Source organism: Ostrinia furnacalis, unplaced genomic scaffold, assembly GCF_004193835.3.
Source record: "Ostrinia furnacalis isolate ACB-3 unplaced genomic scaffold, ASM419383v2 OfSCF0194, whole genome shotgun sequence".
Taxonomy (NCBI): Eukaryota; Metazoa; Arthropoda; class Insecta; order Lepidoptera; family Crambidae; genus Ostrinia; species Ostrinia furnacalis.
This window is the reverse complement of record NW_021130433.1, coordinates 116,763-142,162: the sequence shown is the minus strand read 5'-3', so window position 1 is coordinate 142,162 and position 25,400 is coordinate 116,763. Positions and strand designations below refer to the sequence as shown.

Genomic DNA, 25,400 nt, shown 5'->3' with positions numbered 1-25,400 from the left:
GGCAGAGTTTGGAACAAAACTTGAGTCAAATACCTACTTATATCTATCTCGCTCTCTGCGGCCCTACCTCTCTTTTTAGTGTGAACTGTAGTATTGCTATCATCTGATTTAAATCTCCTTGTAAATTCTTCGAAATAGCCAATACACTAACCAAATCAGAAGTTAAACAAATAAATAATTAATATTTGAAACTAAGATTACCTAGTTAAATAAAAAATCACAAAATTGTCGGCCATTTAGACTTAATGTGTTGGCGAATCAGGGAATTACAATCCCAATTCCTGGGTAATCGGTACCATGTGGCAACATCGGCCCAATCCGGCCCATCATGGCGGTTGTTTACTATTTTGTTTATTAAGCAGTTAATTTCGTTTGAGATTGTTTACAGGAAATAATCATTGTTTTATCACAAGAATTGGTGCAAAATTTTGTAGTGCGTGGTTGCGGTAGTACGTGCTGTCCTGGAAGTGACATAAGATTCCACGCGTAAGTGTTTATTTCGTGATTTCCGACATTGGATCATTGTAAACATTTTTCACATTTTTTACAGTAATTTCTTCCTAAAACGTTTTACCAGTAACTACACTTATCATTTTTAATGATACCTATGTCAAGAAATAAAGATTTTACATTGGTTTCATTGAATTTGAGCAATTTTATATTTTTTGTTTATTTAGAAAGAGCAAGTCTGCCCACAGAGAGCGAGATACTGATACTTAGTTTGTGCTTCAAGTAGGTATTGGGAGTCTGGCCTCCATTTTTATCTGTAGCTTCATGGTTGGCTTGCAGTTTGCGCTCTGCAGTCCATACCTATATGGACTTATACCTTAAGAGTGATGAGTACGGTGATATAAGATCATGGGCGTTCTACGTAAGTAGGTTAAGAAATTATGGTTATGAGCTAACCCTCTATAGGGAACTACGTGATAAAAATTTTCATTGGTTTTGGACCAAGCGAAAATGATAATAAGGTTTGGTTGTTAGGAGTAAGGTCCTGTCACACATTAGTGCTTGAAGATACTAATATGAAGTGGCTGGCTGGCGCCCACGGGTAAACGTAGGTAATAGGTAAATGTATAAGTTTGTGATAATGTTTCTTTCTCTTACACGCAAAAGTAAGATAATTTTGAGTATTAAAGTTACATTACATAACATACATTAGAATAACATAGGCTATTACGTGTCATGTAAGTTATAAATTACTGTATTTGATTGCAAAAGAGGCTGACAAAGGTGACTGAGTTTCTTCCGCCACTTCTTCTCAGCACCAGCCCATATGTTGTCCCGAAGTGCTGGTAGGGCAAGCTATATTTAGGACGTGTATATTAGGGCATGAATATCGGAATCTCGGAATCTCGTAATATCGGAATCTCGGACTGCGAGATCCGATATTTTAATTCCGATATTGAGCGACCTAATATCGTAATATCGGAATCAGATAAAAGTTTTAATTGAGATTTTAAACAAAGCGTTTAAACTCGCCACAACCTGCCACAAAGCCCAAAGTACATGATAGGCAAAGACCAATGATTTTCTCATGTCTCTCACCATCACTTTTTGTTCCACTGCAAATATTTTAATATCTTTACTATTTATGGTTAATTTAACTTGTTCTAAATCAATTTTAGCATTTGCCATAGGTGCTTGGTCAACAAAGAACGACATCTCAACTCCCTTTCAAACATTAATTTTACTGGACTATGGACCGTCAGTTCTGCGTACTATGTGTGCTGCTATTGCCACTTCAGCTTGCTAATCCGTCGGGCTATGTCAGCGATCTTAGTTAGTTTACGGAGCTCCTCATTTCTGATTAGATCTCGTAAAGAAACACCAAGCTTATCCCTCTCCATAGCACGTTGTGACCTATATTCAAAGGCCACGTTTTCAAGCCGTATATCACACTGGTCTGGTAACACACACTAAGTGAAGACTTTCGTCTTCGTATTCGACGATATACTTCTTTCTCGAAATTGCATCTAACTACCTAGCTGATCGTTTGTCCGAGATAGACATACTTACTTGTCAACAATCTCGAGAATCGAGCTCCTAACCGAAACTGGGTAAGGAGCAACATGGACATTCGACATAAGCTTCGTTTTTTCCATATTCATCTGAAGGCCTACCTGTTGGGAAACTCGATTAAGGTCTTCGAGCATTGTGATAAGGTCTTCCAACGGTTCTGCCTTAGTACGCAAAACAGACGGATGATGAGGCAGCAAGGTTCTGAAGTGGAGGCCACGTACCGGAAAGCGCAGCATAGGACTCATAACCACAAGGTGCAGGTAACATAAAGGTTGCAGGAAGGCGCTGGATACAGGCCGCCACCAACCGGCCATTGTGAAAATCAGCATCGGAGCCTGTGTTCAGCAGTGGACGTCCTATGGCTGACATATGGCTGGCTAGTGGTTTTGTGAGTTAATCATCGATAGTCAAAAAGGAACAAATTACAAGCATATTCAAGTTTTTACCACTCTCTACAATTTTTGTAACACGTGATTTGAATGACTCTAAAATTCGTTCCGCCAACATAAAACAGGGTAATATAATGAAGGAGTAAAAGTTTGTTTGATACCTGTGATTTTACAAAAACACTTTAATTATTTGCTAGTCCATATAGGCTCATTATCAGTAACCATTCATTATCAGTTGATCCGTCTGCTCGTTTGCCTCTTGTCACATAAACAACCAAATGCAATGGATACCCATAACGTAAAAATGGTTTTAAAATACTTCAATTTTATGAAGTGCTGTTTTGTACCAAATTAAAGATTTTGATTGGAATCATAATTTTATTGTAAACTATTCAGAATTCTTACGAATATAACCAAATATTAATTTTATAGCCAGTGGCGGATTAACGTATAAGCACTACAAGCACGTGCTTGGGGCCCCTGTTCTCCAGGGGCCTCTGCTGGCGCGCCAGCAGAGGATGGAGGCGTTTCATTTCATACCTACATTTTATAGAGATTTAGCCTATGTTACTCGTAAGTAATGTAGCTTTCAAATGGTGAAAGAATTTTTAAAAACGGTCCAGTAGTTTTTGAGCCTTTTCATTACAACCAAACAAACAAACTTTTCCTCTTTATAATATTATAGTGTAGATAAAGTAAAGCGCGTTTTCCCAAATATACAAGTGGCGTTTAAAGAAAGAAAGAAAGAAAAAATTATTACGATGAACATCACATACATGACAGAGAAAAAGACAGAAATGGCACATATAAATATTACAAGGAAATAAAAAGTGAACTGAGCAGTGAGCAGTGCGATCCTGTCGCAACAGCGATGCCCATCGCAATGGGATTCCACTCAGCATATGCCGTGGCCCACGGTGGGGAAGGCCACGACGCTGGTTTTCAGTGGGCCCCATGCCGAGTGGAAGTCACGGACACTAACCTAAACTGCATAATATCAACAAGGCCGTTTAAATCCTGACGTTTAAGGCCGACGATCTGGTAAAGGTCGCGGGAAGAGCCTGGATGCGGGCAGCGCAGGACCGTTCATTGTGGAAAACCTTGGGGGAGGCCTTTGTCCAGCAGTGGACGTCATTTGGCTGAAAAGAAAATTAAATCCTACTAATGTAATAAATGCGAAAGTTTGCATGTCATGATGTCTGGATGTTTGGACGTTTGCTCTGATTAAGGCAAGGAAAATAATGTTTTAAGTTTTACATTTTACCTACCACACTTTCTATTTTGATGAACTTTCATTTTATACTTTATACCTTCCATTCCATTCCTTCCATTTCCATTTAAGCAATAGAGGGCCTACACAGGCTCTGTGCTTAAGGCCTCGGATACTCTTAATCCGCCACTGTTTATAGCACATGAACTCAATTCCGATATTAATATCGGAATTCCGATATTGAGATCTAATATCGGAATCCAATATCGGAATTGAAAACCTTCCGATATTACATGCCCTAGTGTATATTGTATAAGTGCCCTATGTACCTACTGAATAAACTATTTAAAAAATACAACGGTGAACGCAAAATAGCGGTCAAAATCTAGTAAAATCTATAGGAGAATCACGATTTGAAAACTTACCTATTATTAAACATCAGTGTGCCTACCATGAGTTTACGTTAGGTGTGCTCGCTAGCGACTGCGTAAAAAAATGACATTTAAATGTATGACATATTGTGCAGCGCCCCTAGCGGCTACTTTCAAGAAATAAAATCTTCATAGAATTTTTTGACGTATTCGCTAGCGACCTCACCTAACGTAAACTCATGGTAGGCACACAGAACAAGGACATTTATTTCGGAAATGATACACATATTTTATTTTACAAGATAATTTATTAAACAGACCATACAACTGAAATACTTTAGCTATAGCTACTCTAGTGATACTTTTGTTAAATTATAATAATTAAAATACCTTAGGTATTCTTTAACTCAACATTTATGAAGAACAAAGATAGCTGGTAGGTACCTACTTTTAATTTTACTCATTGCACTATAAAATATTTTGTTCTAATCAAATCAAATAAAAATTGAATATCTATAACAAATAAAAAACGTAAATGAGTCTTCTCTTTGAAAAAAATAAAAAGTTTATGAGTTAGATCAAAAAATAATTTGAGAATAATCTTAGAAGTAAGTAATCGTAAACAGACAGTAATGGATGAGTTTTAAAAAATTTAACATTGATAGAATGCACATCTAAGACAGTTTAACAGACCAAGAAATCATTATTCTTTCGTGACAAAACTCTTGAAACACAGATTGTCATTGAATTAAAAAGAAGGGGACCACAAGTTTGTGTGACCCTGAAGCATCAGTGTAGGCCAAATAGATTCATCTCTGACAAATTAGAGGATCGTGTGCCTGCCAAAGACCAAGTGATCCGATGATGATTCATTTTTAAGCGATTCAGACTTGGTCTGGGTGCCGCTTCATCATATGGTAGCTCAAACTGGCTTTCTGCACGAATTTCTCTCCGCAAACGATACACATCTTCCTCTTATCCCCAGTATGGATTCTCTCATGCCGGATGAGCGTATGCATCCGTAGAAATATCTTCTTACAGAACTTACACTCGAACTTCTTAACAGGATTAATATGATTTGTTATGGTCTTCTAAAATCAGCTTTTGGAAGCAGTTCAGACTTGGTCCGGGTGCCGCTTCATCATATGGTAGCTCAAACTGGCTTTCTGCACGAATTTTTCTCCGCAAACGGTACACACCTTTCTCTTATCCCCAGTATGGATCCTCTCATGCCGGATGAGCGTGTGCATCCGTGGAAACATCTTCTTACAGAACTTACACTCGAATTTCTTAACCGGATTATGCCTGACCTGATGGTCCCTCATTTCGTAGATGCTAAAGAATTTCTCACCGCATTCCGGGCAAGGCACTGTCTTTTCGTTCATATGCACCCTTCTCTGGTGGCTAACAACGATGAATTTGTTATAATGCCTATACCCACACACCCCACAAGTGGGCATCGGCACACCATGCTCGTCAGCTCTATGATAAACCAGCTCCATCTTGTGGAATTTTTGTGAACACTCCGGACAGTCGAATAACTTGTGTATGTAAATATGCTTCTTCATCTTAAACACAGACTCGAATTTCTTATTGCAATGCTGACACGTAGACGCGACGTTATTGTGTATGTTTTCAATGTGACTTTTCAAGTGAGATCGTTGCTTGTAGACTCTGGGGCAATGTTCGCACGCGAACCCGTTTTTGACCGGGTCCTTCGACGCATCTGAAATTAAAATATTAGAGTTGTTTAGTGCGCATACTTATAGAAGTATACAATCATTAATATTCGACTGTAGAGATAGTATGGGGCGAGTACTTATCAATTGAATTTTAGAGCCAGACACAGTCATATCATATCAATCATAAGGTCGTGTATAAGTTCGAAAACATTAGTGTATTAGAAGTTTTGTGAGTATTTTAGCGTAGTTTTAGTGTAGGTATTTAATTTAATGTTTAGGCGAGAATGATTCGTTCTTTAAATTATTGTAGATTTTAAACGGTCATTCGAAATAAAAAATGATAACAGGAACCTTATGATCATAAAAAGAACGAATACGTATGCGTACTAGACGTGAATTTAGCCTGTGACCCACCTGGGAATCAAACCCAGAACCTAATAGTCACGAGTCTCAATCTCGTACTACTGAGGGTCTAGACAAACTGCAAATTATAATCGCAAACCAGTCGAAAAGTGGTCGAAAAGCCCCTTTTTTGTATGGAGTTTTGACGGATTCGATTTTCGATTCGATCAAAAAGTGCGTTTTGTCTAGGGGGGCTGGACTATGAAGGTATTCAGAGTGTCGACTATCGTCTGTGTTCTCTCATATAGTAACTCGTTGGGCGCCAGTTTATTGAGACTACATCATTACAAACCAGTTGAGTTAACTGCGCACTTGGCGGCCGTCACGCGATGCGACGTCACATTGACGCACTGAATGTGTGCGGGTAAGAGTAGGCGCACACCGTTGATTTCTAGTCGGCCGATAGTTGTGCCCGATTTTAAATTGAATTAGGAATCGGCCAAATTGAATCGGCGTAGTGTGCGCACTCCCATACTGATCAACAGCCCGAGTAAACTATCGGCCGACGAAAAATCAACGGTGTGCGCCTACTCTAAGTGGGAGGGAGAGTTGCATTCCTGCGAGGTGCGCAGTTAGCTTGATCAGACTGTAAAGCTACTATTTATTTTGGGATATCATTTTTGAGATAATGAAATTATGTTTAACAAAATACCACTTTTGTTGCATTTCAATAATTCATACATAAAGTTACTCGTACCTATACCTAAAAGCCGAATTAATAATATACATTTGTGTTCTTTTTAGAAATAAAACACCATTAATCTTAAGAAAATACGTATATTATTGGAACGGCAACTTACAGAATTTTCAGTAAAATACCACAATATAGTTAACATGAACGCAATCTTTGTGACATTTCTTTACATGGTATAGTCAGCGTCAAATTGTTCGTGACACCCAAAGTGGCCAATCGATTGACAACAAAATCAAAATCATAAATACTTTATTCAATTTAGACCACTATTAGTGGCACTTATCATAACACAACCTTATTCCAATTGTAACAAAGACGTGTAACGAATCTTTTGGCACTTTGGGTGTCACGACACGAATTATTTGACGTTGACTGTACTAACTTATGATCTTTAAATAAAAAATTAAAAAAACCCCAACGCAAAAAAATAAAAAAACTTGATGAAAAGTAAAAAATAAGGTTATCTAGTTGAAATGGCGCCAGTAAGGTTGAAAGTTACAATATCGGCCGCTTATGTAAGTCAGCAGACCATTTCATTTATGTTGGGGGTTTTCAAATTATTAATTACATTTTTATTTGCAATTTAATCATCAACTAATCATTAATTCAACATTCAAATTTGTAACGCACATCCTCACTCGGGTAATTTTACCCAAATAAATTTTGAACGGCTCAGCCGATTTTCATCAAACATAGCTAAGAACACTTGCGCTTGAAAAACTTTTCATACAAAAAAAAACAAAATGAAAATCGCTTCAGTCGTTTAGCAGCTATGATGTCATAGACAGAGAACCCCTCTTTTTTCAATCAAATATAACAAAAATGCAACAAATAATGCGTTCATTAGGTGTCTCCAACTCGTATGGCCAGAGCTTGAGGAGTGTAATCAAATTCCTCCATTTACCTTTGGTAAATAAGATAGGGCTTATGTAGTGGAGACTACATGACCTGAGTCATGTAGTCTCCACTACATGAGGCTTAGTGTGAGTTTACTTCAAACGTCGTCACTAGTGAGCGGCGGCGTGAGAGCGTAAAAAAATGGCATTAAAAGTATGACTGATTGTACAGGGCCCTTAGTGGAAACTTTGAAGAACTAAAATTTTCATACATTTTTTAATGCGCTCACTAGTGAGGACTTTTAACGTAAACTCACACTCAGCCCACTGTAAGGCCTAGGACGCGCGTCGCGATAAGCTTTATCTATTTTACGTGATAATACGTTTGTCGTCTGAAATAATCGATAACATTTTATCACGGCGCGCATCTTAACCCATATGATCCCTATTAATGATGATCATAATTAATAGGGAGGGATGTTTCTTAGGTAAAAAAGCAATAGTTTAAATTACTCCTTCAGTTAACTTATCAAAAAATACTCGACACGTACACTTTTTCAAACTAATGAAAATTGAAAGAGATAAAGCGCGAGTTCAAAAGAAGATGCCCGTGAAGTCAAAGCGTGCTTAAGTGTAGCACTTTGTGACGTCACACAGAACTTCAACGCACTATAATTTCGTAATTACATGTTTGATTGACAAATAAAAATACACGTGTCCAATATTTTTTATAATAGCGCATTAAAAGTTTTTTTTTAGGAATCTAGCTTATTAAACTTTTTCCGGATGATACTTCTTCATATGGTAACTCAGACTTGCCTTCTGAACAAACATCTGCCCGCAAACCTCACACTTTTTCCTCATATCCTTAGTGTGAATCTTCTCATGCCTACTCAGGGTATGATTACGCGGGTATGTCTTATTGCAGAATCTACATTTAAACTTCATCACTGGATTGTGTTTCACCTGATGCAACTTCAAGTATCCGTTGTCGAAAAACATTTCCCCGCATTGGGGGCACTGGACGTTTTTCTCTTTCAAGTGCACGCGCCTTTGATGCTCCACTAACAAGTGTTCTGTCATACACTTATACCCGCAAACACCACAAGTGGGCAACTTCTTAGGCAGGCCGTGAACTTCAGCCTTATGACGCTGCAGCTTTTTCTTCATAAAACCTTTAGCACATACGTTGCATTCAAACAGCGTGTGCACATTCTTGATATGGTAGTCCAGTCGGGTCTGGTTTCCAAACTTTTTCTTACAAAAGCAAGTCGTAGTCGTGGCGTTTTCTAAGTGGCTTTTGTATATGTGATCTTTCACTTTGCCCGGCTTGTCCTCTTTTTTGCCGCATTCGATGCAGGTGTATGACTTACATATCTTACTGTTGCTCAGGCAGACAGTGGAACCAAGCAATGCCGAGTTCGTTGGTGCATCTGAAATTAAAATTTGTATTTACTTTTCTTTGACTATTAAATAACGCAGTGTTAGGTTTGCAGAGATGTATTTTTTGTCCACAAGAAGAACACTGGAGGTATTAAAATTGAAGAAGCCATCGTAAATAGTGGAGTAAGCAAAAACATAATTAAATTATACAAAAAATTTACTAGTAAGTAGCTTTTGGTTAGGAATAATATTCTCACTAAAAACGCAATGGTCGTAACTTTCAGACGTATCGCTCCTTTCGTTAAATCACTACGTTTTACGATGTTTTTTCCCTTTCTTTGTTACCGTTGAGTTACACCTTTGTTTTACGCATTTTGCTGTTGCTCATTGGGAAAAAAAATATGTAATAGAGTTAATTGCGCACCTGGCTGCCGTGACGTCACATCGCCGCTCTGGTACGGACGGGGCGAACGCGGGGAGGTGTGCAGGTAAGTGGGAGGGAGAGTCGCATTCCAGCGAGATGCGCAGTTAGTATTGTAGTAGTTACTTCGCTCCGTGAAACGATTTCGAAATTAAAACCGTTACAAAAAATAATGTTCATTTTGTTTAAAAGGGCTGATTAGTTAATTTAGTTAAATGTTGTAAATAATGAAGCGATTTCTTTAAAATAATGCTAAATCTAAAATGCAAGTAAGTAGGTAGGCAAAAGTGTCAGCTTACTATGGGTTTTTATAGTTTTGACATTTGTCAAAGACCAAAGTTAAAATAGAGATGGTGCAACCCAGCCTATAAGTAGCAAAATTAAATGTACTGTGGCTTATTATATTTTGGGGTAAAGATTTAAAAACAAATAAGAATACAATAGCTCAGTAATGAATTAGTGTAATCAATATAGTTAACAAACTATTTTGGATTTAGTTAACATGATACTTAACAGTAAAAAATAATATGATGACATGTATTTCACTATGTTTTAAATACAGCAATTTTGGGCAAATAAGTTTTTTAAGTATGCACTCTTACGCCCGTTTTTACAAACAATACTTGCTTAAGTGAAGCAGCAAATCGAAAGGAGAGCGTTGAATAGAGCTCTGTGATTGGTTCGCGTGTCATATGCGTCCACGCGCACTGTGAGACCTCATAGTAATGTTCGTGAATACGGGCGTTAGACACTTTAGGTAAGTATTGTAGGGGCAGAGTAAATACAAATGAGTAGGTCATCTTCATAGAAACGCACCGAGCACGGTTTGTTTGTGAGCGCGCTAATACGTATGCGGCGCGCACGCACACAACAAAAAACAAAATTCGGCGCAACTCCCCGCTAATCCACGCTAAATTTTGTCAGTGTGTGCGTGCGCGCCGCATACGTATTGGCGCGATCACATACAAACCGCGCTCGTTGCGTTTCTATTAAGATGACCTACTCATTTGTATTTACTCTGGCGACGGTGACGTCACATCGACGTTCTGATTCGGATGAACGGGGCGAATACGGGGAGATATACGGGTGAGTGCGAGGGAGTCGCATTCCAGCGAGGTGCGCAGTTAGCTCAATCGGTTGTAACCAGGGATGTTATGGATATCCGTAACCGAAACTATCGGATATCCGAATTAAAAAAATATCCGTAACCGTAACCGATTCAAAAGTTTCGGATAGTTTCGTATAAAGGCGGAGTCTAAGTCTAAATCTTAATATTTGTTACTTGTCTGGCATTCCCTGGCACCATCTAATATCCCCGCCTGTTTTACCTTGATCATAGGTGTCGTCATGGTAACTACATAAAGTGGCTATGTGGGTCGCACAGCATCTTGCTATTTGAATTTAACATTTTTAAAATTATAATATCCGTAACCGAAATTATCTGAAACTTTCGAATAATCCGAAATGATTTCATATCCGTAACCGTAACCGGTATAATATTATTCTAATATCCGTAACCGTATCCATAACCGAAACTTCATATCCATAACATCCCTGGTTGTAACATTCCCAGCTGCTTTCCACAGGCTTATAGGCTTTTCCTACGTTACAAAACACACCTAAGCAAAGTCCGGGTGTTTCTTCATAAGGTGATACTTGAGACTGGAGGACTGAACAAACGCAGCGTCGCAGACGTAACAAAAATGTCTCTTGTCGTTTAGATGCATCATATGGTGCGAAGTCAGGTTCTTTTTCCACTTGAAAGTTTTGTCACAATACTGGCACTGGTACGGTCTTTCCGACGAGTGAGACGGCAAATGCCTTTTCAGGTAGGATTGGTTCTTGAATTGCATATCGCATTCGGTACAAGAATACAGCTTCTCATTCATATGGTCCAATTTCTGGTGCTGGATCACCTGAAAGGTTTTGGAACGTTTAACCTTTGTTCGGCAGGAAAGTTCTCGAGTGGCGACCACGGGCTGGAAGACGTAGCGTGGGCAGGCCTCCTATTAGGTGGGCCGACTATCTGGTAAAGGTCGCGGGAAGAGCCTGGATGCGGGCAGCGCAGGACCGTTCATTGTGGAAAACCTTGGGGGAGGCCTTTGTCCAGCAGTGGACGTCATTTGGCTGAAACGAACGAACGAACCTTTTATTCTATTCGTTAGTTATGACGTCTACTGCTGGACAAAGGCCTCCCCCAAGGATTTCCACGACCGGTCCGCACTTTTCGCGACCTTCACCAGATCGTTGGTCCACCCAGTGGGAGACCATGAAGGAGAGATTGTTCTATAGCAGGGGTGGCCAACTTGATTAGACATAGATCTACTGTTTACTAACGAAACCCTGGGCATCTGCCACTTACATACTTCTTGAAATCTTAAATGAAACAGCATAGTTTAGTACACAATCATGTAATATTTTTGCCTTGCCACGATCGACTGCACTAATAGTCGCAATCGACCGGCTGGCCACCCCTGTTCTATAGCATAGGCCATAGGCTATGGTCAGTCCTGTTGTCCTCCTGATTGCCCCTCCTGGAGGAGACAATAGGATTGATCCTGTTGTCTCCCTGGGAACAACAGGACTGCACGACGGCAAATTAGGGACATGTAAGTTAAAAAAGTTACTTATTGAAAGTATCAAACTACGAAAGATCGCTACTCAGTCATTCAATTCTTTGTTACTTAGCCATGTCTAAATTAGTTATTTGGACATTAGATTTGATTGATTGGATTAGTTCATTTGATTTTAAAAGCATGTTTCAAGCAGGCTACAAAGTTACTTGAGAGCTGGTCACATGGGTTGACAGATCTCTGATCTTTAAACTAAAACGTGTAAAACCGTTTTTTAAAAGACAATTTGCGGAAAATAAATTACTTCTAAATGGACAGCTAAAAGACTACCTGGAAAGGGAATGCGAATTTCTTCCCGCATGCCAAGCACTGCGGCCTTGGGATGCCGTGAGCTTCCTCCAAATGCTTCGTACGCAAGTAGGTGCGCACTTTCGCTGGACACAAGTAACAGCCATACAACTTAGGCCGCTTCTTTAGGTGCACATCTCTATAGTGCTGCGAGAACAGTCCCAGCTTCCCAAAGGGCTTTCTACACCAGCTGCATATGAACTCTTTGACCCCGTCGTTTTCCTTGAGGATGTAAGGCATCAATTTTTGGTCAGCGCACCCTAAAAAAGAAAGATAGGGTGAGCATCTTGCTGGTATTTGAACCTACTAATGCAGGGTACTCATCTAGCCGTGTAGCATGTAATGTATCAGATACTGTATCAAGCTACTGCTCGCGCGTGGTTCGTAGCGACCCGCCGAGTGGCGGTATCACTGCAAGCACAAAGGCGGCTCGCAGTAGGATCCAGGAGCTCGCAGCCAGATACGGGATGACCGTGGACGAGCCGTGCCGTACTCACTTGAAGGTTGGTTACATGCTACGTTACGTGCTACATGGCAGGTGAGTACCCTGCCTAAGATTACCAAGGTCCACTTTTGGATCTCCGGCCGTAACTACACTCCGCGTCAATGAAATCGCACTTCCCGCGACAATAGCTTTAAGATTTTCTTCTAACACAAACATGGTTCTCCATAAATATTGGTGTTATTTGAAAGCCCAATAAATAAACTAAATAATGATCTCCCGTGTCCTCTTTAACAGATGGAGCGATTAATCCCAACTTAACAGTTTAATAATCATAAAAGTTGGCTCAAGCGTAACTACCTGTCGCTTTAAGAAGAGACACTGGATCCTAATAAAGATACATTTTAAGCGTACGCTTAAAAGTATGTCGCGGGAGGTGCCGGTGCTTTGACGCCGTGTGTATAATAAGTTTTGAGCTCATAATCAAGATACATTTTGGAATTCTTACTAACCTTCATAGCATCCTATCATTTTCGACTTATTCTAAATTCCACATGACACGATTTCTTTCGGAATAATATGAGCGATTTTCTAGCCTAGGCAGCTGGTAGAACCATTTATATTATTTACGGTTTTTAGGTTGGTACTTTGTGCATACTTAGGGTTGTAATGTCATGTAAGGATTTGCCACACTGTATACGGTCTGCGGTCAAAGTAATCTGACCTGACCGCAGACCGCATCCAGTGTGACATATCCTATAATAAGGTTAATGAAAGTCAGTGTTTAATTTTCAGTTAGTTGTATTATTAAGTAAGTAGGCGTTAGGGGGTAGCCCCCTAGGTCCACCATACAGTGAATATTCCCATAGAAAAGACAATAATTCCAAATTTTTGTATCGCAGCTATCCTTAAATCTTTAAAAAGATCACCAGCAATATCCCAAGACTGCTGGATCAAAAAAATAGAATAATCTCCATTCTCTATTTGACTCTTAACGCCGGTATTCACAAAAATGAGGCTATGAGGTCTCACAGTGCGCGTGGACGCATAGGGTGACACACGTGCCAATCACAGAGCTCTATTCAACGCTGTGCGTTCGATTTGCTGCCTCACTTAAGCAAGCATTGTTTGTGAATACAGGCGTAAGTAAATCAGCAGTGGAGTCTACATGAGCTGATGATGATCTCCATTCTTGCCTGCCATTGATCAAATCAGTAATGGTTCCGCAAAGTGTGCTGTTTAACCGACGACTTCTGCACAAATGCTTTATTGCAAATCTTGCACGAATACTGCTTAACCCCCATGTGCACTAAAATATGGTCTTTCAGGTTATTCTTCCACCTAAACTGCTGCCCACAAAAATCGCATTTGAACCTTCTCAAATTACCATGGGTAAGCATATGGGATTTTAGACTTAAACCATCGAAGAACTCCTTATCACAGACGTCGCAAGTGGCGGTCCTCTCTACTAGATGCACCTTCCTCTGATGATTTAGCACCTCACATGGGAACCTGAACCTTTTCTGACAAACCCCACAAGATGGAGCTGGAATTCCATGGATTTCTTCCAAATGGTACGCACGGAGGTACCCTGGGACTTTTTGAGGACAGTGGGGACATTTCCGCTCTCTCGGACGCCGTTTTAAGTGAACGTAGCGGTGGTGTTGCGAGACGAGCGGTTGCGACGCGAACGTTCGCTCGCAGAGGTTGCATGTGTAACGCTCGTTCGCTACGCTGTAATAGTCCGGGCGTTTCCTGTTCCCTGTAGAAGAAAGATGGCCGTCACTTTCTTCGTCCGGGCTATATGAGTATATTTTACAGATTCACGAGTTCATAGTTGTTGTGATTAAGTGGAATGTGTTGATTTACAGGTCGCGTTATTGATTTTGATTTCGTTGAATAAATATGTTCATCTTTAATTGCTTTCTTTGGATATACCTGAATCACACACACACACGCCATGTAATTTACGTAGTTGACTATTTTTATTGCGTTCTTCAGTTAAAGTAAATTTAAAGATACTTTGATACATTTTGAACACGTCTATATCCTTCCTACTAATATTATATTGTGAGAATGGATGTTTGTTTCTGTTCCACACTTAAACTAAACCGACAAAATTCAGGAGGTATTGGGCGAAATATCATTTCGTAGAGCTTAGCAAAATATCAAATGAAATAAACAAATCATGTAATAATTACTTTAATTTTCATTTTACAACACGTTATATTACTATAACTATATTACATTACAACAGTCTTAAACACGGCTGCTTTGTTGTATAAAAACAAATATAACTATATGAGTATGTACTACGCATAGTACTATGTATGTATAAGGAAAAACGATTTACAGTAAAAAATAAAAATAATGGAAGGTAATTCATAAATGTAACCTGTGATATTTCTAAAATAATAGTTATTTATATTTAATTAATATTACAATATGAATAATAACTATGTGCATAAAAATATTCCCCATATCTTCTAAATACAACAGTTAGGTTTCCTAGTTTAGGTAAGCAATGGTCATAGATTCATTTCTCCTATATTTCAAGTTATACAAAAATGCGGGTTTTTAAGAAGTCCAGAATAAATAAAATAAATATACTGATCTGACTGCAAAATACGGTCACTTTTTTCTACTACGATTTCTGGCAATTTTTTTTATTTTATTTTTTAATGATTATTAGCAATTTGTATTGTATTGTAATTGCTACCTATGTTTCGCAAAAAAAAACAAGATTCTTGATTGTATGTTAGAAAGAAAAAAATATTCTTACAAGTAAAAAAGTTCATATTGTAAAAGAGTAATAACCATTTCAAACAACAGTACACAAGACTATTATTATTCAACAATTGAAATAAAAAGTATAAAAACAATGTACTAAAACATCGTGCATGGCAATTTGGCAAAATGCGACATTGGTCAGGTGGCCACCTTTCGTCCCCACCGCTGCAACTCCTGTGTAGCCAGGATCTACAGCTTGACCGCCATAACCCAACCAGTGAAGACCAAGTTTGTCCCGGTGGAAAGTTAAACTGGCATTGGACCCGCAACGAAATTAAGAAGAGCAATGACACTTGCACAAATATATTTTTTAAGGCTTTACTGGATGATTGCAGAGAAGTATTGACTATAAGTTAACCGACCATACTATACTAATTTTAAGTTTCCCCTATGACAAACTTGACCTTCATTGGTTGGGTTTTTATTGGCGGTCAAGCTGTAAATCCTGGCTACACAGGAGTTGCAGCGGTGGGAACGAGAGGTGGGAATAGTAGGGTACATACACCCGACCCATTCTGCTAACGTTTTGTTACGTATCACGCTTTAAATAAAGATTGACATAAATATACTTTATGTAAAAATATTACGGTCTCTGTTATAACAAAATTACTTTTTAATTACGTAAGAAATGACTCGGTTGTTGACGAACGTAGCCAATTCTTTCCTTGACATAATATGACGTCATGACGCACACATAATGGCGTATTCACACTTACGGGGCGTGCCTGCCTCTTCTCTCATTGATATGTAAGTTTAACATGTAATAAGATCAAATTTAGCTTAAATTCTATTGCACATGAAGACGTATGATTAAACAATTTTAAGTATAGATCATGTAAAATTAACATTTTAACAATAAATACAAAAAAAATGTGCTGTTCACGTAAAAAACGACACATCCCACTAACGTCACTGGCACTAATAATTGACCTCTGGATGGTACTTAGTCATGTGATAGTTCAGACTGGCCTTCTGAACGAATGCCTTGCTGCACACAGCACACACCTTCCTCCTGTCTCCAGTATGTATCCTCTCATGCAGATCCAGAGTCGTCTTCCTCAAGAACGCCTTCCTACAAAACCGGCAATGGAAATCCTTGACCGTCTTGTGTTTGAACTTATGCTTGTACATACCTTCGAAGCTGAATGATTCGTAGTCGCAAGACTCGCACTTATACCGTTCGCCCATCATGTGGAAATTGTTGATATGCTTTCGCAGCTGCACTTTAGAGTTGAATATCCCTTTGCAAGCGTTGCAACTGATTCTGTCGTCCACATTGTGTACTTTTAGCTTGTGCTTTGTGAGAGGCGCGGGCGTCATGAACTGCTCCTCGCAGAACGGGCACGGGTACCTCGCTATGTGATAGTGTTTTGTCTTCACGTGAAACTTAAGCGAGAAAAATTTGTCGTAACGCTTATCACAGCGGCCGCATTGGTATATATCCCCGTCCCGAGTATAGTCCCCGTCGTTGAGGCGGAACTTGGCAGCTTTACCGTCTAGAAGAACAAAATAAACATTTCAGTTTGCTTCTTGGTTTCTCTTGAATGTTCTTTTGGGGCGTGCCAGTGACGGGGTGGTCGTTTTGGGCATTTTAAACAGGGCGGTTAAGTCACTTGTATGTTCAATAGGTTTTTTGGCGTACACGCCATCAAAATGTTATCGTTTTTGGACCTTAATACAAGGTAGTAAGGTTAAAACGTGGTGGGAAAAAATTCCGTTAAAAATGGTAAGGATATGGGCTAATATTGTAAGGTTTAAGAAAAAGATGGTCTCAAAAATTCCCTAGAGAATTCATAATAAACAAAAGTAAGAGTAATTATCGCAAAAAGTAGTAAATAAATTAATATTTCAAGCCGCAACAATATTCACAGATGAAAAAAAATACGAATGTATAAATACTGTAATTATATTAAAATGTGTATAGAAACGTACCAGTTAAGCTAAAAACCGCTCTATTCTGTCACTTAACGCATTTGCCGTTTAAAAAAAAAACGCATCTTTTAACGCCGTAAGATTTAAAAGCCTAAGCCGATTCGAATGTCAGGGTAAAGTAGTTTATATTCCAATGGCATAAGAGTTATAATGTCACACGATACGAATAATAGTCAATTCAGATAAAATCACACAGAAAAATAGAATACAAATTGCACAGATACGAAAATGCACTAAAAATTTAAAACAAATCAAAATTCGATGTTAGTGTTTTTTTAAGGTTTTTAAGTCATCCAAAAATTTATCTTTGAGAACTTTTTTAAATCAAATAATTTTATTTGTAGAACAAATGTGACGATAATACAGGTCTCTGAATCAGTATCCGAGTCATTTGCAATAAATTACATAACATCGATATTTTTTTTTAATCGATGATTTTAATGTCGATTCTATCAATCGAGAGACAATACAAATGCATTTTCGTATCTGCACATAATACAATCGGTTCTGCATGGAGTTTCGAATGTCTGTATACATGTCTTTTGCTAGTTTTTATGACTAAAGCCTGGTCCGTGAGCACGTAGAATTTTGTCCAATGACCCCAAGCTACCCATCCTTATCGCTCGCGCGTAATTATGTTACTATCGCGCTCGCACACTCACTGCAGGCGCCCGTCGCACAGTCGCGACAGCAATATAATTATGCGCGAGCAATAAGGATGGGTAGCTTGGGATCATTGGACAAAATTCTACGAGCTCACGGACCAGGCTTTTAAGTAAGTGTGTATATTTATAGAAGCTTATTATTACACAAGCTGTATTGAAAGAAAATATAATTAGACGGTCTTTGAGGAAAGCTGAACGTTTGATATCAATTTTAAACCTGAAATATATCCTGTGAAATCCTATTATCCTTTCCGAAAGATTGTTCGTTATTCAATAATGAGCACAATACTTTAAAATCTGTATTAATCGTATAAAATGAAACGAGAAGGCTTTCTAACTCGAATTGACCTATGAACTTTTCATTTGTCTCCCCTGCTATGTGGCCCTAAGTAAAACTTTTATGAGCGTTTCCTAGCTATCAGCAGAGTAAATACAAATGAGTAGGTTTCTATGAAGATGACCTACTCATTTGTATTTACTCTGCTATCAGCGACAAATTATCGTCACGTCAGTAGCTCGTCTGTAAGCTAATGATATTCTTTTAGGAAGTTGTGCTTTAGAATTATGGATAAATGGTGTCAAAAAACAATAGGGAATATGCATAGTTTATAAAAGATAATAATTATACAATGTAAAAAAAACTTTTAAAAAAGCATACAGGTATCTTACCTTTACAAAAAGTACTGAATTAAAACTATAGTCTGGTCCGCGAGCACGTAGAATTTTGTCCAATGACCTCAAGCTACCCATCCTTATCACTCGCGCGTAATTATGTAGATGTCGCGCTCGCACACTCACTGCGGGCGCCCGTCGCACAGTCGCGACAGCAATATAATTACGCGCGAGCGATAAGGATGGGCAGCTTGGGGTCATTGGACAAAATTCTACGTGCTCACCGACCGGGCAGAAATAGAAAAGATAACACGAGTTTAAAAAACGTTGAAAGAAATTAGATGAGCGTGACGTCATGTAAAACATGCATATTCCCTATTTTGACTAAAAAAAATACTCAAAATTGAACCATAGAACGTTCAGCTCTCATCAAACACCCCGAAACTCCACGCGCGAACTTTTCAGTGTAATCAAGACACCTACCTTTCTTCTCCTTCCCGTCGTCCGCCGTCGAGTCGTCCACCTTCTGCGTCTTGTTCTGGGCGTGGCGGGGCGTTCTTTTGATCTTGGGCGGGGCTTTGGGCCGGCCGCGGGGCTTGCGCTTCTTTTTGGTCTGTTCTTGGTCGGATATGTCAGATTGGACGTCGTCTGTAAAGGGATTTGCTTTTTAGAAGAGTCTGTATCTAATCTAGTTTTTATTTCGGAAAACTTTGTCCGAAGTTACAAATGTTGCCAATAGGGATGATGACTGGGTAATGAAATCAAAATTCTGTCGCGTCAGACAGATAATAAAAAAATATTGGACACGTATTTTTTTCATAATCTAATCATTACAGTACAGGACATATTGAGTTGAAATGTCGCGTGACGTCACTTTTGAGTAAAAAAAAATCTACTCAAAAGTGACGTTACGCGACATTTCAAGTCGATGTATAGTTCCAAAATACTGAACTGTCCTATGCATGACATTGACAGCGGGGCGCCACCGTCTATACCGGATCGCTGGTTCCGATTTTTGCCATGTTGGAAACAATATTATTATAGTTGAACGATGGTAGCGCCCCCCTGTCATTGAGTTTGGTGGGACAGTTCAGCGTGGGTCATCTGTATTAAATTTAAATAAGAAAGAAAGTCTATTTTCTATGGATGTCCTGAACCGTTCCACCCGTGACATTGACAGGGGGCGACACCGTCAATACCGCATCGCTGGTTCCGATTTTGGCCACGTTGGACAACCATATAATATGACATTACTGGAAGGCCCTAATATCAATACTGGGTTTAGTTTAAGGTTAGGCGCAGACCACCGACTTTTAGTTGGCCGATAGTTGGGCCCGATTCTAATTTGTATGAAGAATCGGCCGATACCAAATCGGTGTAATGTGCGCACTTCCATACATGCCCATACTGATTAACTGCCCGACTAAACTATCGGCCGACAAAAAATCAGTTAAGATTTTTGCCACTTCACGTTTCAGAATCGTGGGACTATATTATTATCCCTATATTTTTGTGCATGGAAAATTCTAACATTTGTCAATGTCACTTCACCTGTGCATTTATGTTCTAAAGTCCGGTCGCCGAGCAGATAGAATTTCGTCCATTGACCCCAACCTATCCTTAGCTCTCGAGCGTAAATAAATTGCTATTCGCGCTCGCACACTCACTGCGGCCGCCCGTCGCACAGTCGCGACAGCAATATAATTACGCGCGAGCGATAAGGATGGGTAGCTTGGGGTCATTGGACGAAATTATATCTGCTCGGCGACCGGACTTTACGAGGGCGGCACTGAAAATTTCGGGAATCAAGGAAGTGAAACAACATTTCCATTTAAAAATGTATTTATTGCTTTTTAAAGTATTCTCCGCGAAATTTGACACATTTTTCCATACACGAAACCAATCATTGAAGCAACCATTGCATTCGGAAGTTTGGGTCTCCAAAATGGCCGTTTTGTAGGCTTCCACAGCTTTTTCAGGTGATGAAAATCTCTGACCACGCAATTTATTCTTTATTTTAGGGAAAGTATAGAAATCATTAGGGCTTAGGTCGGGGCTGTACGGCGGATGGACTAATAATTCTATGTTTTCTTGGTCTAAAAACCCTTTTGTTCAGTGCGCGGTGTGAGAACTCGCATTGTCGTGATAGAGGATGATGCGGCGGTTGCAGTTCTCTTTACGGAGTTCAGAAACGACCTGTGGCAAACAAATGCTAGCATACTAATCTGCATTAACCGTTCTTTGTCCCCCAAGAGGAATAGTCGCAACATGGCCGGTTTTGGAGACAAACGTAGCCACCATTTTTTTTGCAACACTCCGTGAACGAACTATTTTTGTTGGCTTTAATTCATTTTCGAACACCCAAACTCGTAACTGGTTTTTTTTTTCGGGTTCGTACGCGTATATCCATGATTCGTCACCTGATACGATGTTGTATACAGCATTTGAGGATCCTGCATGTAATCTCCCGAGAGTTCTGACGCACCAAGTAACGCGAGCCGCTTTTTGCTCTTCACAGAGCGAATGCGGTATCCATCGGGAAAACAACTTTTTTACACCTAATTGTTCATGCAAGATTATTTGTATTTGACTCATGCCAATGTCTAAAGTTGCCTGAATTTCGCGGTATATCACATGTCGATCTTCTTCAATCAGCTTACGCACAGCATCAACGTTTTCTTAGGTGACTGCAGTTTTTGGACGACCTTGACGGGGATCATCACTGAGCTTGACACGTCCACGTTGAAATTCAGGAAACCAGCGATAAATTGTGGATTTGGATGGGGCTTCATTACCAAATGCAGAAATCATCCGGTCAACACACTGTTTTTGTGTTAAACCACTTCAAAAGTCATAATAAATCATCGCTCTTGAATTTTCTCGAGTCAATTCCATTTTCTCAACGACTAAACAAGTTTGACAAGACCTTGTGATACGACCGAGAATCTTTTTTCTTTTTTTATATATAAAAATGAAACCCGTTTCGCGTTGTCACGGCATCACGTGTGAACGGCTGAACCGATTTCGATAATTCTTTTTTTTAAATGTTTGTGGAAGTCCAAAGATGGTTCTTACGGAAAAAAATATTAAGAAAATCTCTACGCTAAGGCGGTACGAAGTTCGCCGGGTCAGCTAGTTTTTAAATAAATAAATGGTATACGATTTTTAAAACCCTGGAGTTTGCAATTAAATAGATTTTAATATGACTGGAACAGTGGAAATATTACATTCCCGATACTTTTAGTGCAGCCCTCGTATCACGCTTAATCGCTTCATATTTACGACTTCCACGGCAAGAGTAGGGAAACAGACTCTACTGAAAACACACGGTTAATAGGATAAGCAAGATTCTATTACATATTTTGGTTTAATCTGTCAAAGAATCATATTATTATCATAATAATATATTTATTTAACTAGCTTTCCGCCCGCGGCTTCGCCCGCGTGGAATTTTGTCTGTCACAGAAAAACTTTATCGCGCGCGTCCCTGTTTCAAAAACCGGGATAAAAACTATCCTATGTTCTTTCCCGGGACTCAAACTATCTCTATGCCAAATTTCATCAAAATCGGTTGCGAGGTTTAAGCGGGAAAGCGTAACAGACAGACAGACAGAGTTACTTTCGCATTTATAATATTAGTTGGGATAGAAATAAATCAAGGTATTAATAAAGAACAATAAATACTGACCAACTGGTAGGAAATCGTCATCGTCACTGTGTAGCCTTTCTTCTTTGACACCTGTAGAATGAAAAAAATATAATTTAATTGCTTAAAGGAGTCAATTATCATTATTTATCATCAATCATCAACTATTTTAATGAGATGGACATATGAATATTTTATCAATTTTAATAAGTAATGTATGACGTGTAGGACGTCCACCCACAAGACGGACTAATGAATAGTCATGAACTAGTTCGATTTTTTCAAGTTGTTTATTTATCATTTATAAGGTATTATAATACTGTTTTTATCTCATAAAGGCAGCAGGAAAGCGCTGGATGTAAGTCACTACCATCCAGTAAATCTGGAAATGATTGGGGGGAGGCCTATGTCCAGCAGTGGACGTCCTGTCGCTGAAATGACGATGATGAGGGCTTTAGAGCCTTGCTACACTGGCGAGTTACAAGCGGTTTCAACACGGAGGAGCGGCAGCGTTTTGTCGACCACTCTGCTTGCAAATCGCTAGTGTGGCCCTTAGGCTAAGAACTCCCGGCGCGATTTTCACCCGCGTCCGCGGCGGTTGTGGAATTGCGGTTTTATTTCAAAACTCACGGGAGCGGTTACAGTTACGCTAAGAACTCACGGCGCGAGTTGTGCTAGTTTTTTCATGAGTATCTGCCTTCTACAGAAGCTGCGGGCCGTGAAAATCGCGCCGTGAGTTCTTCTTAGCCTTAGTGTGAGTTTACATCAAACGTCGTAACTAACGAGCACGTAAAAGTGTCATTGAATGTATGAAAGATTGTACGCTCCTAGTGGAAACTATCAAGAACTAAAATTTTCATACATATTTTTAACGCAGTATTGATTGACATTGGTCAAATGCGTTTTGATGTAAACTCACACTACGTCCATTGGTTGATATAATTACAGACCTTCGTTTGGACTGGTCTTGACAACAATAGGCACATCGACTTCCTGCTTCACATCTACTACGATGACATTGTCCGGATCCACTGTAACAAAGAAATGCTATGTTATGTATGTTTGTGTTGGTATATTTTATTAAAATTTCTTAGCATTTAGAGTTGCTATTCAAACTAAATTATAAATAACTTGAAAAAAATCGAATTGCCTTGCCGAGCGATTGCTGTTACAATTGAAAATTTCGACTGCTTCATCCAGTGTCTAAGTAACTCAGATGGAAGAGCAGTCACGGGGCAATTGTGGGTTCGATTCCCGCCTTAAGTAGTTCGATTTTTTCAAGTTATTTATAATTTGCTATAGTAGGTTAGTTAAGAAACATTTTTTTTGCTTGTTCATTTGCAATCAGTCCCAAGGCTATGAGCAAATCTGTTCCGTGATGCTGTTGAAGAATAGGAAAGGAGAAAAATTGCTAGTTTTGAATGTATGAGCACTATTTTGCACCGCCTACTCAAATTCTCTGTTTTGCCTAAGGTTAGCTGGTAGAGAATGCCACATGACATTAAGTTCGACTTTTGTACCACTTCTTTTTTTTAGTGTGCAATAAAGATGTTACATAAATATAGTGAAAATTTTATTTATAAAAAAAATGTGTTACATACTTTTCAAAGCGTTTCTACTGTATAATTCGTGGAAGCGTCGTTCGCAGTCCACCACTTGCTGCTTGAAGCTCCACGCGTCCTGCAACCGCATCATGCACGGCTCGCATATCGTGTACGTGACCAGGCCGAGAGGGCCCGTGACCGGGTTTATCTGGAACACCAAACATTACATTGTATAAAATAAGTTGCTTTCCGCTGTCTGTCCCTATGTATGTTTAGATGTTTAAGCCTAGGCGCAGACCACCAACTTGGTTGGCTGATAGTTGGATCGGGTTGTTAATCAGTGTGGACATGTACGAAAGTACAGATTTGGTATCAGCCGATTCTTCATGCAAATTAGAATCAGACCCAACTAACAAAACATTTAGTATCATCATTGCGTGCGAAGCCAGGGCTGGTCACTAGGAAGAATGTAAAAGTAAATGCACTGTAACATAATACATTATATGGAAGCCCTGGATCAAAAACTAGTGAAGACTGCATAGGCATATTTATTATAGGGGGCCGAGTGGGCTGTGCCCATCTAAGAATAGTGTTGTAGCCCCCACCCCAAATAGACCATTTGTGTACTTGGATGATTTTAGTCAATACTGAGGTTAACTAGAGGTGTCTTATTAAAAAAAAATCAATTCAAGAGCAGAGGAATTGCAGAACAAGTAAGTAATGTTGATACACAAAGCAAGAGCGAACAATAGCATTTTAAAAGAATTCTAATACAGTATAATGAAAGAAATTACGGACTTACAGTAATATCTAGCGTATCGTGTAACATGTCTGATAAAATTTCGTCTTCCCCGTCAATACAAGCCTCGGACAAGTTTTTATGCGCGCCCTCGCTGTGGCAGCAGCGACACAAATTCTGCTCAAGTTTCCAACTCTCCCCCGACATTCTTAAGGATTAACATTACACTGTGCAGGCTTAAATTACTTGTGATAACAGTTTTATCATAAATTTTAGAGAATTTTCACAAATTTTAATGTGGACACGCCGCCATTGTTGCTCTTTATTTTTTTAAACCAATCCAGTGTTGCCAGTCGGGTCTAGTCAGAAATTACCAGAATTATAAAAAAAAGTAACCTTTATACGGGGGGGGGGGGGGGGGCTTTCTCCAGTAACACTGATATTATTATACTGTGACTCATCAAAGTCATCATTGTCAAAAATATTGACAAATCGCGAACTGTCACGGCTAAAAAACTGACACGCGTCCGTCCTCCGTAAGCGCCACCGCGCGACTGATTGAGATTGTCCAAGCCGTCATGGACGATTTTTTCCACATTTTTTAACATAGTAACTAAATAAAACGCAATATAAAAATTTCATCCGTTAAAAGCCCTCAAGTTATTTCTGAACTTTAGTTTAGTAAAAGATTTAGAATCT

At 39.2% G+C, this 25,400-nt stretch overlaps 1 protein-coding gene across 9 annotated transcripts in view; it reads right to left on the bottom strand.

Annotated features, from left to right (window-relative positions):
- Positions 1-25,031, bottom strand: part of LOC114354660 (zinc finger protein 569-like) — a 31,193-nt gene extending 6,162 nt beyond the window's left edge. For 3 of the 9 annotated variants that reach the window (XM_028307158.1, XM_028307175.1, XM_028307182.1), the window contains exons 1-5: positions 24,765-25,031; positions 24,020-24,170; positions 23,369-23,449; positions 22,461-22,511; positions 19,256-19,420 (exon numbers count right to left, since the gene is read on the bottom strand). In XM_028307158.1, the coding sequence (XP_028162959.1) occupies positions 19,256-19,420; positions 22,461-22,511; positions 23,369-23,449; positions 24,020-24,170; positions 24,765-24,908 (592 nt within the window). In that variant the 5' untranslated portion in view covers positions 24,909-25,031. Of the gene's footprint in view, positions 1-4,981; positions 5,719-6,836; positions 9,040-10,678; positions 11,327-12,313; positions 12,592-13,648; positions 14,536-16,110; positions 17,060-19,255; positions 19,421-22,460; positions 22,512-23,368; positions 23,450-24,019; positions 24,171-24,764 lie in introns of those variants that run through there. The other 6 variants (XM_028307212.1, XM_028307205.1, XM_028307190.1 and 3 more) reach the window with 6 other exon arrangements.
- Positions 25,032-25,400: the final 369 nt, after the last annotated feature.